Below are 18,246 nucleotides of genomic sequence, written 5' to 3' on the forward strand. Positions count from 1 at the left end.
GGGGCCCAGAGCTCTGTTTAAAAGCTGTTGTCAATCCTTTCTCCAGGACCACTCTGGCACTGAACCTGCAGGTGGTGAGGAAGACCCAAGTTTGGAAGTTGTCATGAAAAGCTTGACTGATGAGGAATCCAACAAAGCTGTGAGTGACTTGAGGCAATATTTAAGGGATGATTAGAGTTCAGAATGTGAAGGCTCACTGGGCCTGATTGGTTCTCTCTGCCTTTTTATTGGAGTGTTGCAGCACTTTTGTCAAATAATCTCCAGTACATGTAAGAGCAGAATCAGACTCAGCTTTATGTACCCAGCCTGTTTTCATGAACTGAGCTCTCAGTAAACCTTGTTAAAATAGCAAGATAAGAGTTTCTACATAGCATTTGGGCCCTCTCTTGGGGGGGTTCTTGGTGAGTGAGGGGATTGGGTTTCCACTCCTGCCATCCATGTGTGACAAACTTTAGAAAAAGCCTGGTCTGTAAATCATATTCTCATTTATATTCATAGCTTCATAAATTCTAAGGCCAAGATGTCTATTATCATAATCTAGTCTTGCCTCCTGAATAGCACAGCTATGGAGTTGCTCTCAGTGATTTCTGCATTAAGGCCATAACTTGTGCTTTAATGTGGTTCTGTCAGTGTGCACTGTAATAAATACTGAACTTCTTATTGACACAGATGGAGATTTTTGTTGTTTGATTGGTCAGGATCATGCATTATCAGGAATCTGAAAGTCCTTCAGGCTGCAGCTCTGATTTCTTCTTTTTGGACGCTGTGTTAAAAATTTAAAATGGAAAACACTACACATGGCTAAGCTGGGGGTACCTCAGGATTTGCTGAGAGAGTTTTTGCTGCCTGCTCCAGTTTCAAGGAGTGCAGGACTTGCTGTGTGTCCTCAGCTAAGGAAACCTGACATTCCTGGATGTTTTTCCTCTTAGATGTCTTCTTCCTGCTCCATCACGTCTCTTGCAAGGAGTGTCTTGGGGTTTGCAGCTATAAATTGAATGTACATAATGCTCTGCAGCTAGTAAGTGTTTAATTAATGAGTCTGCAAATTCCAAGAGTTAGGAAGTGTTATGTGCTGTTCAAGCAGCAGAATTAATCAGCCATGGATTGATTTATGTCCCTAATGGATCACTAAAAGGTTGAGTTGTTGCTGTTTGGTAGCACAGTGCAGATTCCTCTGATGGGCTGGAATAGAAAGGAATCAGGTTTTCCCTGGATGTATTTGCAGGTGTCACTCACCTGGTTTTATTGCAGTTCTTGCTAAGCTTGGCAAGAAATTTTAGAGGGATTGCAAGGTAAAATAGGAGAAATTGCTCAAAGACTGAAGCAGATAAAAACACACAAAATATGTTACAGAACAGTGAATTTCTGGTGCAGCCCATGGTGCTGTGCAGCTCTTTGAGTGGTGTTAGAGGAGGGATGAATTTAACAGGAAAAAGAAATGGCAGCAACCCAAGGTAGGTGTGGAGGGAAGATGCCTCTGGAACCACAGGAAACCCAGAATATGTTGGCAGCAAGAAAGAAGGAGCCAAAGGGCACAGGTTGAAAGGTAAAAAGAAAGAAAAATGCGTGTCCCAAACAGAACAGTGGCAGAGAGGTAAGAGAAGGCAAAGGCCTGCACTTAGAAAAGTGTTGGAGTTCCTGTAGACCCAACTGCTCATTCCACAATGCCTTCAGTTGGGCCAGCCCTTGGCTTAGGGGAATAAATGGATGAAAAATAATGGCAACAGCCAGTTTAGCAATTTCAGAATGTTCTTACCATCAGGATTTTAAAACAGCATGGGGGATATTTCTGAGTGGGTCTGAGTTTTGGGAGTGTGCTCATGGTTCTGGCCCCAAGGGAGAGGGTATTTTCTTAACTGGCTTTAAGACTTTGACCCTGCAGTGCAGCACAACAGAAATTGGTGGTTTTGGGAAGGGAGATTTGTCTTGCAGTCTTCTAGTGAAGCAAAAGAAAACAGTGCCTTGTTTTTCACAGCATAGTGCTGCTACCAGAGCCTCAGTGCTACCTCACCATTGTTACTGAATGTCTCGGAAACATGTCAGGAGAAATCAGGAATGTAAAAGTCAACAAGTAAGATCAAGTTCACTGAGTAAATAAAAAGTATGTGCTTATCAGCAGAGATCTTCCACAAGTATGTACAGCTCAAAGCATGGGCAGGATGTCTCACCAAGTGACAGCTGTAATAAAAGGAAAGTTAAAAAATTCACATCGTTCTCTGTTCATCTGTCGCTGATAAATTTGTCAGTCTCTCACAACATACTCTTTGTTGTCACTTCATCACTTTAAAAGCTATAAAGTTCTCTAATGGACATCATTGTGGGCTTGGATGATAAGAAGGGGGAAGGAAAACAACTTTGTTTCTGAACTGGAGCCAGTGGAAGTGTTAGACACAGTCTGTGTGTTTGTTAGCTGAGGTTTAGGTGGCCTCCTGGAAGGTTGAAGAAATTTGATTTTCTATAAGGTGTGCTTGGAAAATAACTGGTGGATGGGGCTTTGAGATGCTCTTGGAAGATTTAATCTGACAAAGTGAAAATAGTTTGTGAGAATGGATTCATTTGCCTTTAAAGGTTTGAACTTGGAACAATAATCTGAATCACAACAAACAGAAAACAAATCCTTGAAACCCTGGCAAAGAGGAGGGGCTGTGTAAAAGTGCTTTTGGATGGAGTTGAGGGGTTGAATTTGATGAAACCAGTTGGGCTGCAGGCTTTTGACAAATGCTGAGTGTATTTGGTGCTCATTTTGTTCAGGTGCCTCTAGCACAGTTAAAAGATCAGGGAGATGTGAAGGTGGTGCCTGGTGCTTGCTTGTGGTGCAAGATGAAGCTTCAGATTTTAGTCACATATCACAATGAAAAAGGGAAGTATGAAGTAATTTTTCACTGCTCATTAAAACAATCTCTCAGAAAATGACAGAGCAGTCTTCCATTCCTCCCCTGACACCTCTGATAATACAATGAGATCACCCCTTTATCTTTTGTTCCTGTTATCCTTTTGGATAATAGTTGCAGTTGCAGAGTTACAGCAAGCTTGGAGAAAAAAATCAAGGGGGAAAAAAAAGATCCCGTGGGGGTTGGGATCTTTTAGCATAATGAAACTCCAGCAAACAAGGCCAGCACTTCCCAGCTGAGTTAGCTACAATTCTGTTTACCTTTTTTAATGCAGAAATTGTAATTTTAAATAGAAATTCTTTCTGAGATGCAGAGTAACTTCTGAATATCTGAAAAAGGTTTGAGGTAATCTTTGGAAGTTGGTACTTCTTTTCTGCAAGCTAGGCTGTTGATCAGGGGTTTTTAATATGGGATAAGAAAAATAACTATTACTTGGATCAAAGTGAAGAGCTAACAAGGGAGGGCACTGTACCTGTCTGGAAACACTTGTAGGATATAAAAATATATTTTTGTGTATTGCAAAGGTAGAGAAATAAATTAGGCTACAAGTGGAGCTGGTGATTGAAGTACCATTGTTGGAGATCTTTTTGATGGGGCTGGAGGGTGCATTTGAAGCAGTTGCTTTATTTAGGAGAGCCAAAAAATGAGGGGGAAGAGAGAGCAGATGGCTTGGAGCCCCTTCTGCTGTGGGCACTGGGGGGTCCCTGCACACAGCCTGGGAATTGCTGTCCCAGTCATTCCAGAGCATCTCTGATAATCCCTGCTGTGCACTGCATGCCCTCAGAGCTGAGGGCTGTGGTTTTAATAACTCCTGATATTTTAATAACTCCTGATACTCCCTGGGCTCACAGCAGCTTTGCCTCACTTAAGGTTTGGGCTTCAGCTTTGCTTGGTGGTACAAATGGATTTACATGGAGAAATCCCGGAATCCCAGACTGGTTTGGGTTGGGAGGGACCTCAAACTCCATCCTGTTCCACCCCTGCCATGGCAGGGACACCTTCCCCTGTCCCAGGGGGCTCCAGCCTGGCCTTGGGCACTGCCAGGGATCCAGGGGCAGCCACAGCTGTTCTGGGAATTCCTTCCCAATATCCCATCCATCCCTGCCCTCTGGAAGCCATTCCCTGTGTCCTGTCCCTCCAAAACACCACTGGATTTCCCTAGAATCACCATTCTGGAGTTTTGGAGGGTATTTTATTGAAGCTAATGAGACATTTTCAATACATCTTGTTTTCTTTTTTGACTTTTTAGGATGTGAAGTGTAAATCTGACCCACCAGCAGTGGCAGATGAGCAGGAGGCAGAGGAGCAGCTCCCAGAAAATGTATGTGTGTTCAGGAAAATGTGTGTCCAGGAAAATGTCTGTGTCTTCATGTTAACCAGCAAGGGAGGGTTCTGAGGGCTTGATTTGGTTAAAGACTGAGTGATTCTTGGGGGGAACGGATCAACTGGGAAGACATTAAAACAATTTAATTGATGGAAATGTGAAAAACGACTGGCTCCTCTTTAAATCTGTGGGAATTGCTTGTTGTCCTCCTGTTGATTTGGATGATTTAGTGAGGCTCAGTGATCAACAGCTGATGACAGTGACCTCCCCACATGGTGGGGACTGAGAACTGATCTCTCTTGCTTCTGCTTTGCTTTTAGGTCCTCAGCCAGATCAAACAGCCCAAACCTTCCACGGCAGCCCCAGGGAGCTGCCAGGAGCTGCCCCTGGAGCCAGCACCTCCTCACCTTCCTCCGGAGCCAGAAGCCACCAGCCGTGGTAGGAACCAGACATTTTGCCACAATAATGTGTATTTTTACTACCCTGACCCAAAATGGGTATTTTCATTTTTGTTTTCCATATAACTTCTGCTGAAGTTTTGTTTCTTTGAACATCCAGTCACCTATTCCAAGTTATTTTATAACGTGTTTGTGTTTTTCTCTCCTGTCACAATTTTTGAGAGCTTGGAGCTGTCTTCACTTGTTTTTCTTGACTTTTACATACAAAGATGATCTTGTTTTCGATTGAAATAGAAGGAAAGACAGTTTGGGACATGCTGTTCATTCCACGGTGCTGGAATATGGCTTTACCTGTCCTGAAAGGAATACCCCTTTCCATCATGATCTGAAATGCAGAGGTTAAAACTGAATTAGATGTCCCCACAGGCTTTTACTGGCAGCATTTATTCCCAGAACTGAAGTCACTCTGGTTTAGAGACTTCAGAAGTGACTCAGAGTGTCCCTGTACTTCAATTCTATGAAGGTGAAGAGCAAAAAAAAAAAAGCTAAATTAGCTGTTGTCGCACCATTCCTTCTGTGGTTCTCATTTTCTTACTGTGCTGTGTGACTGATTTCTTGCCCTTGTGATGTTCCCAGGTGTGTTCCCACCTCCACTGCCTGTGGATCCAGCCACCTGTGCCATAGTTCCAGGGCAGGAGATGACCATAGAGATCTCCAAGGGTCGCTCAGGCCTCGGGCTCAGCATCGTCGGGGGCAAGGACACTCCCCTGGTGAGTTTCTGTTAAAATCATGTTTGCTGCAGACAGAGACAGGGAAAACATGGAAAATAGCAATGCCCTTAATAGGTAATTGCTCTGATAAATTGCTGAAGACTGGGAGGACAAGCCAACTCTATAACTCCAATAAAAACTCAGTGATTTTGCCTTGTGTCGCATCAGGTGATGCTCCTGTTTAAATTGTTGGTGTTTCAGTAGTTTTGCTGCTGTGGTGAGAGGCTGCAAATGTGTTTTCTTTTACTTAACCATTGTGAATCAGGAGCTGGAATGGCTGGACTAGAAATTAATGTTGCAGAGGTGGAGCTGTCTCAGCAAGGGTAACAGCTCTGTCCTGAGAGCAGAAATGCTCAGTAGCTGTTTAAACAAACTGTGATTTATCTGCCTGCCAGCAAAAGCCTTTGCAGAACAGAAGTAAACCAAAGGTAATCTTTTATTGCTTTCTCTGTCTTTTGGCTTAATCTGCCTCCTGGATATGCTGTTTAAAAAAAAAATTATCTCCAGATGAATTAAAATGTTCAAGCATGAGCTCAGCAAATTAGTGATGCTAAACCCCCTAAACCCCTCCCTGCCTCTGCTCTTGCTGTCTCCTCTCCACTTCCCATCTGAGAGATGCTTTGCTGCAGTGTAAGAGAAGCCAGATTGGGCTTTTTAAATGTCACATTCAGTTCTTTCAGTAAACAGGTCTCTGTTTCAGAGGTGTCTGTGCTGGGGTCTCCTGAATTCCCTGACACTGAGACTCTTCAGGCAGTGGAACTGCTCTGGTACATGCAGTTTTTGCCCAAAATATCACAGTGGTGCATCATTAAGCATCAAAGTGTCAGCAGGTACAGACAGTTGCAATGTAGCAGTCTTCTTCTAGGGTAAAAAAAAAAAAAATAAATAAAAAGGAAAAAAATTGAAAGGAAAGAAGAAAGGAAGTCAAAAGGAAAAAGAAAGTTTTCTGTTGCAGAGTGCGGGCTGGATCTTTTACAGCATTAAAGCTTAAATTGGAAAAATTCAGGTTTTGGTCCCATTGATCCCAGGCTCCAGTTTTGTAGAGCTGGGATGAATTCCTTTGTTTGCCATGGAGATGGAGCTGGGTTGGTTTTCACTCTTTCCAGCCATGCACAGCTTTGCCCCCAGTCCCCCCTTTTTTTTGTCAAGCTCCTCAGTGTTGAGTAAATTCAAATAAGTTGCTCAGTGTTAGTCATCTCCCTGCTTTTCATTTAACTGGAATTTGGAAATAATACATGGCAGTCTGTCAGATCCAGTATGGTGTGTGTCTTTAGTGAGATTTTAATATAAATAAATGAAAATTGTAAATAACTGCTGTACAGAGCAGATGAGAAAAAATGCAAAGGGTTTTAGTCTTTAAATTGAGTAAATGGTTTTGGTTAAGTATTATGCTTTCATTAGTTTCTTCATTAAAGTGTCCTCCTAGGAGTTGATTTTAAAAGTCTGTGCACTGGAGTGCAGTAACAAACCATGAAGGGAGGCAGCTCCAAGTCCCCACTTTTCAGATCCTCAACTTACAGGACTTACCCAAAATGAGTCCCTGTTTCTTCTCATAATTCTGGATCTGCTCATTGAAAGGCAAGAAATGGTGTTTCATAGGAAACAAGGTGCTTTTGGGAAACCACAGCCTAGCCTGGTCCTTTGCCATGTGCACAGGCCCTCTCTGGGATTCTCCATCACTTCCTGCTCCAGAGCAGCCCCTTCTCCTCCAGGCTGGAGCTCAGGGCCACAGCTGTGGGATCCCAGAATCCTGGCAGAGTTTGCATTGGAAACCTTAAAGATCCTCCACTTGCACCCCCTGCCATGGGCAGGGAACCTCCCATTTTTCTGTCTTCTGATCTCCAAATTACTTTGATGCCTTCCCTTTTTTTTTCTTTTTTTTTTTTCTTTTTTTTGTTGCCCTGGAGTCAGAAAACCTTCTGTAAAGAGTTGAAACCAAGTTCACGTGACATAACGAGGAGTAAAAGCAAATACTGCTCAGGGCTGTTGGAAAGTTTCTGTCTCTCTGAGTTTCATGGCTTAGAGAGAAAATGTTACAAAACAGCTCCGTGGGGCTGAGTGATGGATGTGTCTTGCTCTCTGTCATTTGGTTTTAACTCAGTTACACACAGGGACATCTTTTGTATTTTAAAAGAGGCAAGATCAAAGGAGTTCATCGCTCCTTTGGCAGAAATTTTGTGTCCGGGATTCACAGTTTGGTGCAGTGCAGAGAAATTAGCATGACCTGTAATTGGCTCCAGCAGAAGTGCCCAGATACCCCTGAAGGGCATGAACTCCAGCTCCTGGGATCTCAGAAGGAATTTATCAGCATGGGGGGAGCCAGGAATGCTGCTCAGAACATGGCAGGTCTGAAATGGACATGGCAAAGCCTGCAAGGGCCTCACCCATGTTGTACTAAAATGTTCTTGATCTAAAAATGCTGAGCTGAGGGTACTCAACAGCAGCTCACAAGGGATGGGAAAGCTCTCTCAGAATATTTTATATCTTCCTTGAGCACAAGATGTACAGGCCCAGCTTTTGGAATAATAAATCTGGCAGCCAGGGACAGGCTGCTTGAAAATGAAATATGGAGTGCAACTTTTAAGTCATAACCTCAGGAATCTCATCAGGAATCACCAAGTAGAGACTTGAAAAATACAGCCTGTGAGCAGGGAGGTTAATTCGTTCAGGAGGTTGGAAAGTGATGTCTTAGCCCCTGTGAAATGTTTTTTGGTGAGGAGATGTCCATCCCCTGAAGCTGCAAACCCTTTCAGTGATGTATGATGAAGCCTGGGGAGCTGGAAGGATGTGCTTGCAGGAAAGGCATGGCCAGGAAAGGGCTGTCCTTGGGAGTTGTCTTCATGTTGTTGATCTTCAGGCTGCTCTGGAGCAGCTCTATTTCATTTCCCTCTAAGTGCTGATGTTTTATAAAGTATTTTTTTTCCTCTTCGCTCACTTTCATTTCACCTTCCCACGTACCCCTGAGAGAACACAACACATGGCCTCTGCTTTAAAGCAATTAAAGTGCAGACTGGAGCTGGCTGAAGCACAGGCCTTTCAGTTTCTGATTTTTTTTTTTTTTTTGGTTGTAGTCCAATCAAACTTGTAAAAGTAACCTCAGAGTGGGAATTTAAAACAGGGAAAAAAAAAAAAAAAAGAAATGTTTTCAGAAACATCCCCAAAATGAGGTGGTTTGAGGCTCCCCAGGACACCCAGGAGATTTTCATCCTAAATCCTCAGAGAACAGGGCATCCAGGAGTTGTTTTAAATTGTACTCATCCAGATGGGGTGAGGGCTTTGTCCAAAGAGGCTCTGGGTGTTGGGCAGGGCTTAGATCAGCCGGGCCTAGTGGAAGGTGTCCCATGGCAGGAGATGGAGTGAGAGGGGCTCTGAGGTCCCTCCCAACCCAAACCAGCCCAGATTCTCTGAAATCCCAGCCCATTATCACCCCAGGGTGGGTGAATGCTGCCCACTTAACAACTTGCAATGATTTTCTGTCGTCCAGGATAGTGAATTTTCAGGGATTTGACTCCTGGCAGCGCATGGAAGAGGCGCTGCTCTAAGACACAGACATTTTCTGTGCAGGGTGGGGGCCCTGCTCTGCTGCCAGCTGAATAATTCAGTGATGGTCGAGTTGATTACTGGTGGTTATTGACTCTGCCTTTGCTGCCTGGGTGATTGAGACACTCAGACATGCCAGAGGGCATGCAGCAGTTTCAAGGCTGATTTGGGGATGTTCCTCCAGGCAGGGTTGGAGAACCTGGGAGGGAGGAGGGCTCAGGGGCTCAGCTGGGACTGGAAATCACTGCAGCTAATGGCTGAAGAGGTATAAAAGAAGATTGCAGGGTCTGTAACTTAGGGCTCTCTGGAGGTGGAGTAGGGGGTGGTCATTATCTCAGCCTTACACAGAAAGGAAGCAAAATATACTTTGGGCTGTGTGGTGTTTGTTGTAAACAACATCAAACCTCTTATGCAGGATTTTTTATACTGGGTTGTCTGCTTTGAATGTGGTAAATTTTCTTTTTGTACTTTTGCTTTCAGCCGACTTTAATAAAAAGCATTTGTAAGGCAATTAAGAAACTTTAAGGTACTCCATCTGTAAAATAAAGTGATCCACAAAGCCAGGGAACTGGAACATGAAAAACACCAGAATATTCCTGTGCTCAGCTAACAGGAGGTGGTGAGAGCAAAAAGCTTCCCTGATCACCTGGGTTAGCCCAGAGGCTTTTCTGGGGAGCTTCCTGAGGGTGGGATGCAGTTTGACAGAAGAATATTTAGATTCATTCTGTCAGTCCAGGTGAGTCATCCCTTGAATAAACCCCATCTGTTCAGGAAGGGCAAGGGAATAATCAGGAAAACCGTGACTTGAAGCTGCAGCTGTTCAAGCCCCAGTGTTTGCCCCTGGAACTGAGAGGGATAATTACCCTGTGAGAGCTAATTACCCTGTGAGGGCTCCGTGCTGCCAAAACCAGGCTGCTCCTGCTCCAAAGCCAAGCCTAGAGCTCGGCTTTGTGCTGAGCTTTGTGGGGACCTTCCTGAGCACGAGGGCTCTGGGACTCCTGTGTGTCACTGAGCAGGTTCTCCCTCAGCTGAGCTTTCATCCCACCCTCCCCACCTCAGTTATGTTTAAGTCCAGGCAAAAATATATTTATCAGGTATAGACAGACAGCATCTGAGTGATTGCTCAGGCAGCCAGGCAGTGCAGCCAGGGCTGAGAGTGTTCTGCTGAAATGTGCTCACCTTGTAACTACAAATGAGAAGGGGGATATTGGCCTCTGGGGAGGCTCCAGCAATATGTGGGCTGTAAGATGCTGCTGCTGCTGCTGTTAAATCCCCCACACAGTGCATGGAACAATGGGATGAGAAAGGGGAATGGCAGCCCTGAGTGTTTAATCGTGGCTTGGGTATCACGGAGGGAGAGCCTGTGGTTGGGAGAGGCAGAAATGCAGCCCCTCCTAAACCCCTGCTCACACTCCTAAAGCAGAAGGCAATTTTTGAATGGCAGGGTGGTAAATGCAGTTAGCCTGAGGCTGTGAGGGATGGCTTTGACTCCTGCTTGGGTGGTGCTGAGCTGGAGTTGGTGGATCCATCATCGTTCCAGGAGGACGCTGGCTCGCGGGAGCGTGACAAACCCAAGCTGCTCTGTACATGACTTGTCACAAAAGGGAATTAGGGCACTAAGTTTTGCAAATCATGTCTTTGATGGCTCTTTGGCAAGGGTTTAGCTGATGGTAGGGCTTGCTTGCATAGCGGGGCCTTGCTTGGAGGAGCTGCCGTCTTCCAGGAATGTAAATCAAGCATAAAATTGAGGCTGACAATATCCAAAAGCAGCAGGACCTGTCAGGATGGGCTTCAGGAGGATCCTGGCTGCTGCTGGGTGAAACCCCTGGCTCTTGTCTTCCTCGACCTCATGCATTCTTTATAACCTGTGCTATGCTCTGTACACTGCAAACTCTCTTTTTTTTTTTTTTTTGTAACTTAGTAAAATAATGAGAGTGAGAGAGTTAAGGTTTTAATATGTCATTCTGTGTTTTATTATTCCCTCTAAAATGAGCATGTATACTTTTTGAAAAACTTTGGTTTGCTTTGGCATGTGATTCACAGGAACATAGCTCTTTCTATCATTCTGACTTAAGTCATATATTTTTACACTAAACATCTTATTACCTTAGTTTTATTATTTCAGAATCAAAGGAGAGCTTGCAAATGTCTATGACTGCAGAGCGAAGGAATGTTAATGAATAGTGCCATTGAATTTTCAGGTTTTAGCTTTTCTGATCTTAGAGAATATAACTGTAAGCAAAAATATTATGCAAGCTGAATAAAATTTAAATAAATAAGGACCAGATGTAACTATAGGGGCCTATAAAATGTAATACAAATACTATCCACTTCCTTAAAATAAATCTGTATTTTAGTATGAAAAATTATATTCATATTGATATTGTGGATTAATCTTTTTTATGAAAGTTGGCAAGTGAACACCACCCCTTGCAAGGGCTTGTTCTTAAATGGGAAACAGACCCTTTGCTTTGACCTTGAGCAGGGCAGTCTCTGGGTCTCGTGCAACGTGGAGCATTTCTGCATTAACACAGTAATAGATTTTTACATTCTGCAGCCTGTTTTACTGCAGCAGTGTTTGCCTGAGGATTTTGGGTGCCTGCTAATGGTTTGTGCTCGCCAGCAGTGGCAAAACCCTGCGGTGCCAGCAGGAGGGGTTTGCGTGAGATAAACCCCTCTGAGATGTCAGGTGGTTTGCTTGGGCTTCACCTTCACCCTCCCTTGCTGGAAAGTTATCTTGGAGATTCCATTTGGATCTGCAAATGGAAGATCAGAGATCATAACATTGCTGTTGTCATTTCCTCTGCCTGCAAGTAACCAGCAGCTGAGTTTATTTTAACTGCTGAGAGGCTCCTGCGTGGGGTTAATTCTCCAGTGAAACTCACTGTGCGACCAGTTGATTTCTGCTTTTATCTGGGAAGCAGGCTGTAAAAAATGAAATTTTTACAATTTTACTGCTCTGGACAAAATATTGAAGAAGTTGAAAAGGAAATAACCAACATGATTGTGCTTGCCCTGGGAAAGAGATAAATCCCTGATCCTGCACTCAGCAAAACCCCTTGCAGTGTTATTACCCTTAATAATGCTAATTTAGTGTAACATTTGTAGCTGTGTAGGAAATCAGTTGGAAATGTGTCATGTTAGCTTGGGAAAACACAACTTGTCAACTCAATCAGAAAAACATCTTTTCCAGAGCATGGTTTTCTATGTAGTTTACTTTCTGTCTTCCTCAGGAGAAGTGCAGAAAGCTCCATTCCCTACACCAAATGTGTGGTTCTGGTTGGTGTAGGGTTCATTCCCTGGCTCTGTGCTGGTTGTTGCAGTCCTCAGTGGGGAGTGGTTCACCTCCCTTCTGTCAGGTGCCTTTGGTCCTGCCCAGGCCATGGCTGGAGCTCAGGGTCTGAAACAGCTCAACAAGGACAAGCCCAAAGTTCAGCTCAGTTCAAGCCGTAGGACTTGGAGGTGCTCAGGGCCCTGCAGGAAGGCTCTTTACCTCAATCTGGACCTTCTTCCTTGTCAAATCCACCCAGCACCAGGAATATGGAGATCTCTCTGCTCCACTTCTTTTGAAATCACCCCTTTTGCACCCTGATCCACCTTTATCCACATAATGCAACTTCATCAAAATACCCTTGGCACTTAATATTTGTGCCTCCTGCATGTCTGTGTCCTGTTCCTCCCTCACCCTCCATGCTCAGCATTCCCAGTAGCAGCCTGGGGGCTGATTTTCAGTGGCTTTCCAGTTGAAAGCTGCTTCTTGTCCTGCTGAAGAGCAGCTGCACAGTAGAAAAGAAACGCTGAACAGACTGGCTCAGGAGCTGTAGACTTGCAGGAAACATGTGAGCAGCCCAAGCCTAAAGCCAGCAGCTTGTGAGGCTTTCTCACCATGGTTTATGCTCCTGCAGGCCTTTAAGGATCACTTGGTCAGTGATTTTCCTGAATAGGATGCTGACTTCACCACCTCCCTCCCAAAAGGCTCAGTCAGGGCAGCGCTCTCTGGTCCTTGCCTGGGGTCTCTGCCATACCAGTTCTTGACATTTAAGATACAAAGATTAAGCTGTCAATCTGGCTGAATTTAATTCTCACAGTTAACATGTCTGTCTGTGCCCTTTGCTGAGGGCTGAGTGTGATATTCCTCCCCTCACGGGTCTCTGCATCGTTACAAATCAGGCAGAAAAATATCCTCAGCCTGGGGGAGGAGTTGAGATCCATCTCCCTGGGAGTTCAGGGTTCTTCCCCTCCTCAGATGAAGGACAGTGCAGGGCAGACCATGCTGTGCACGTGGTACCAGCTTTATTTTCCAGAGGTGGGTGCTAATTTCTGTCAGGCCCCTTGCCCTCGCTGTTTGTTGTTCACTCTGCACCAGCTTCGCTCTTGCAGGTGTTGAGCAAAAGGCTCCATGAGCTTCTCCTGCTTCTCTGCCTTCACTTCCACAGCCAAGCCCTCATTTTCTCCCTCCTGTGCCTCCCCTTTGCCCCTCAGCTGTGCAGGCACAGTGATGTTCTCAGTCACAGCAAGGCTCTGCTGCTGAGGGCTGTGCCTGTCCCACAGCTCCTGCCTGAACCCAACAAATGCCTTCTCTTTGGAGACCATTTCTGCTTCTTAACAGGTTTGGGGCACATCATATCCCAGCCAGCTGTGCTTTTGCAATATTTGGGAAATATTTGCAATATTTCAGGCTTGCAGGGGATTTTTGTGGCCATGCAGTGCTGCGTCGGTGCATGCAGTCCATTTCCTTGGGCTGCAGGCCCTTCAGCACCAGCATTTTCGAGCCCAGGATGGTAATCTCAGCAGTAGCAGGGAAATTCCCTTCACATCTGTGTTTTTTTCAGTGTTTTCATGGTTGGGCAGTCTCAGTTTACATCTGCCAGGGTGGACTTTGTTTAGCATGGAGAAGCACAGTTTGCATGGCCCAGCTCATATTCCGCATCCTTCCATCCCGGGCAAGAGCTGCTCAGCTCTGCATTAATTCCCCATTTGTGTAATGCTCCCAGACTGTGCTCTGTCAAAATATACAAAGATTAAAGCCCCAGTTTGTTGAATGGATTTGTAAACTTTATGAAGTATGTGCTTTCAGCAGCTGGGTATCTCTTTTTAAACAAGTGTGTTCTTGATACGGGAGTGTTTTTATTTCCCCTCCTGCATGAAGGCTTTTTGTGACTCTGCCAAGCTCCACCATGGAGAGCCATAATCTGTATGAAACTGGTGGTGAAAGGAGGTGGGGAAGGATGGGGAAATCTGTCCAGAGCCACCATGAATTCACAGTGTCTAGCTGAACATTGACACCACTTTCTCTTCATCCCTCTTGATTGATTGATTTTGAGCTACATAGGCTTTGATATCAAGCACACGTTTAATTTGAACAGGAGCTGCAGATGTCCAGAAACCAAAAGCCATCCTTTCAATAGATGTATTGTTTCAGTCATAATAGATTCTGGGTTTTTTCTGAGGGATTGAGAGGGTGTTCCAGCTTCAATCCATGCCTGTTGATAGAGTCATTACAGCTTGGTTAGATGGCTGGAGTATGACATCTCATCACTGCATAAACTCTATTAAAATATTGATATGTTTAAAAATGTTCACTAGCATCAGTAGTTTGGTTTTAGTGATTTGTCATGGATGATCAAAACTAACAGAGTCTTATCCAGATCCCACTAGATCCAGTGGTAAAAAAATTACTTCTGGGTTAAGTGCTTTGAGCTGATCCCAGGAGTATCAGAGGAAAGAGATGTTTGCCATGCTTCATAAGCTAAGGAAAACTAAAACTGTAATTTACGCCTATGGACTATTTAGAAATCTTTACAGTGCATCATGGACACGTTGCTCTGTTCTGTTTTTAATCGATTTGATAAGCCTGGTTCAGCTACACTACTTTAAAAAAAAAAAAAGCCCTGCTTAAGAAAAACAGTGTTTTGGCAGATCAACGAGATGTTTCCTTCTGCAGGGTAGGCACAGAGCGAGCAGGAATGTACCTTTTCATGCCATGTGTATTTTTAGTCCTGGGTCTGGCTTCTCACACATGCAGGAACCACAGTGTAGCACTGAAGTGTTGCCTTTTCAAATAGATGATGCAGATTATCCAAGCTGATAACACTTGGTGGTTCCTGGGTCTGAGCCTTTGGTATGTGCAGTTTTACATTTAATAAAGCAGTGCTGGGAAAAGCTGCTAACTCCAGGTTGGTGGATGTTTTAAAAGCAACCACAGATGGAAAACAAACTTAGAGAGAGGTGATTGAAGGGTCCTTGCTCAGAGGTTAGGAAATATGAGATTAAATCCAGTCTGAAAAGGTTTAATTTGACCATCCTGTGTACGTGCCCAGTGTGCTATTCCATGGTCACACTGCCAGTTTTCTGCCAAACCTCCTGGCCATCCACTGCCCTGGTGTGAATGTTGTGCCTTCACAAGCTGGTCAATATTCTCTGTTCTCTCATTGGCCACTTCTCCCAGGCTAAAGTCTCCTGCATTGCTTTGGAGTAGCACCATCATTTGTAAAACAAAGGTGAAAAATGCCTCAACCCCAAACCAACCAACCAAAACCCCACAACAACCCAAACCCCACAACAGGGAGAAGATGCACATGCCTGTGTTGCTCTATTCTGTTAGTATTTGTTGCTTCAGTTACTGCAAAAAAACCCTGCAGTTGCCAGGGATGTGTGTGTGTGTGTGTATATATATCTATATCTGTATTTTATTTTACTTTTTATTCAAACCACTCTTTTGATTTTCTTAATTACTTGCTACACAGCTCATAGTGTTTCCCCTTCATTTATGCAGATTGAAATCTCTTTTTCGCCCATCTGGAACTCTTGTATCAGCTGTAATCCATTTGTGTTTGCAGTCCCCCAGGCTTTTTTCAGGGACTGGTGTCCATGGATCAGAGGGAACCTGTGGCAGTGGTGCTGTGCTCCAGCAAGTCCCCATCATTAAATCAGCTGCAGTGGGAATAAAAGGGAATTGTGATCGGAGTGTCGTGATCTGAGCATTACCTGAAGGGCACTGGAGTTTTGTTTTGTTTTTTGATTCTGTGCTGGGAAAGGATCATGGGGCAAGGGGGGGAAGTGGTGATGAGAGATGTACCCAAGAGTGTTCTCCAAACTTGGAGAGCTCCACACTTTTCCCACCCAGCAGCAATTCCCTGCCCCTGCTCCATCCCCATGGAGCGGGGTTGCCATGCTCCAGCCTCACCAGCTTTTCTTGGGAGCTCTCTGGGAAAGCTCCTCTTTGGCTTGTTCCTGTTGGTGAGGGTTCTGCAGGGGGTGTTTGAGCTTGGGTTATCCAGGACCTACATGTGGAATTAAAAAGCACCAGGTGTTTGCCCAGATCCAGCTCTGAGGCTGAGGGTTTGCTGGAGCTGCTGAGGAGAGGAGCAGGTTTGGAACACAAACAGGAGCATCCCATCCTGCAAGCTGAAAGCTGAAGCACTGTAACAGGATGCCCACCTATATTTTCTTTTAAGGAAAAAAGAAAAAAAAAAAAAAAAGAAACAAACAAACCAGAACAATGCAAAGGGAAAGCACCAGCAAGAGAACAGTATGTTCTTTGTAATGCTTTTTCTTTGGGGACATCTATTGCTGGCAGTAAGATTAAATCACTGAAACCTTCCCTGAAGCTACATCTGCCACTGCCTACATTTTCCAACCTCAGTAATAAACTAACATTTGCCATTGTTCCTTTCTTCTGGATTTCATTTCTTACAGATTTAACCAGTGCTATTTACCACAAGGCATTCAGCTCTTGCTTAAAGCTGAGGTCTATGCCAAGTCCCTAAAAATATTCATAGCTCCAAAGAATCTGGTTTTAAATAATATCATTAAAAGTAGACTATATTAATACTACAGTTCACACTGAGTTCATGTGCTGCTGATGCCAATGCATAAAAATGATGGAAGAAGCTCTAGACAAGACTGCCCTGAAGTGGGGAACAAAATCCTTTGTACCTTTATACCAGTTTTTGATTACAGGAGTCACTTTCTTTTCCCAAAATACTGAAAATTTGAAAAATCTGTGTTACAGTCTTGCTTCTCCTGACTTGGAGTGCTGTGTTTTTGACTGTGGAGCTGGTGGGGAGTGTGGGGTGGGTCATGGTGGCCGGTTTGGGGCTGTTTGGGAAGCAGGGTTCATGCCTCTGCCTTCTTCCCACAGGATGCCATAGTGATCCATGAAGTTTATGAAGAAGGGGCAGCAGCCCGAGATGGCAGACTGTGGGCTGGTGATCAGATTCTAGAGGTAAATTATGTTCTCTGTGTCTGTGTTTGATTGTGGGGATTTGCTTTCAGTTCAACAGAGGTCCCTTGTAGGTTGAATAGGTTCCATTCTCAAGGCTTCCCTTCTGTCACTAAGAACGTCCTGGAAAATTCATATTTCCTTATATATTCATATAAACTGAAGGTACAAATTGAGAATACATTAAATTTAATTGAGCAAGGCAGTTCTTGAATTACATAGTTCAGCTGTCATGTCCAATAGCTCGGTATTATTCATCTCTTTAATCTTTCATTCGGAGGCCTGCTCTTCCAGCACCACTCCCACATCTCTGCTCTGCCTGAAATCCAAATATTGAGCTGGGATAGTGTGGGGTGAGCAGGAGAAGGTGGCTGTAGCATCCCTGCCAATATCCCTGTGAGCATCACCCCACAGCATCCCTGTCAGCATTACCCCACAGACTCTGAGAGACATTAGAAAGTCTCTTTTCTTTGTTGGTGCTCGAAAAAGGAGTCAGAGCTTTACATTTCTTGGTCTTAAGGTTGTTTATTGTATTTTATTTATAAAATTCTTTCTCTTGTCTTGCTGAGGTCCACTCAGCAAGACAGTTAGAGGCACTCTGCTTGCTTTTGGGGTGCTGTTATCTTTTTATACTAAAAACTACGTGTACAATATTTACAATTACTTTTTAATACTTATCACCTATGTTAGACAGTGAGCTTTTACTCTAAACCAATCCAGAAGTGCCACCATCACAGCAGAAGATGGAGGCTAAGAAGAAGGAGAAAGGCTGGACACGCTTAGATTCTTCTATCTTGCTTTTTGAATCTTCCTTCTAAAAACTTTAAAAATCTATTTTCTCACTCTGTGATAAATTCACTATCATTCTACTTAAACTTTCGTGGTTTGTAATTCTTTATATAAGGTTGGTAATTGTTTTTTCTAAGGGCTAAATCAAAGGCACAGGGGTCTTGGGTTCTGTGCCAAGGTCTCTGAGCCCCCTGGGCAGGCGCTTGAGTTTTCTGTGAGCATCCCTCCCAGCATCCCTGTGAGCATCCCTGCATCCCTCCCAGCTCCCCCAGGCCACAGCTTCACTCAGCTGGGGAATGGCTGCTGGGAA

The 18,246-nt window shown here is 44.3% G+C and overlaps 1 protein-coding gene across 1 annotated transcript in view; it reads left to right on the forward strand.

Moving 5' to 3' along the window:
* The window catches only part of PATJ (PATJ crumbs cell polarity complex component), a 143,433-nt gene that overhangs the window by 104,270 nt on the left and 20,917 nt on the right, over positions 1-18,246 (forward strand). The window contains exons 30-34 of the mRNA XM_077182599.1: positions 47-139; positions 4,141-4,212; positions 4,536-4,653; positions 5,250-5,383; positions 17,067-17,150. Coding sequence (XP_077038714.1) covers positions 47-139; positions 4,141-4,212; positions 4,536-4,653; positions 5,250-5,383; positions 17,067-17,150 — 501 coding nt within the window. The remainder of the gene's footprint in view (positions 1-46; positions 140-4,140; positions 4,213-4,535; positions 4,654-5,249; positions 5,384-17,066; positions 17,151-18,246) is intronic.

This window comes from Agelaius phoeniceus, chromosome 8, assembly GCF_051311805.1.
Source record: "Agelaius phoeniceus isolate bAgePho1 chromosome 8, bAgePho1.hap1, whole genome shotgun sequence".
NCBI lineage: Eukaryota > Metazoa > Chordata > Aves > Passeriformes > Icteridae > Agelaius > Agelaius phoeniceus.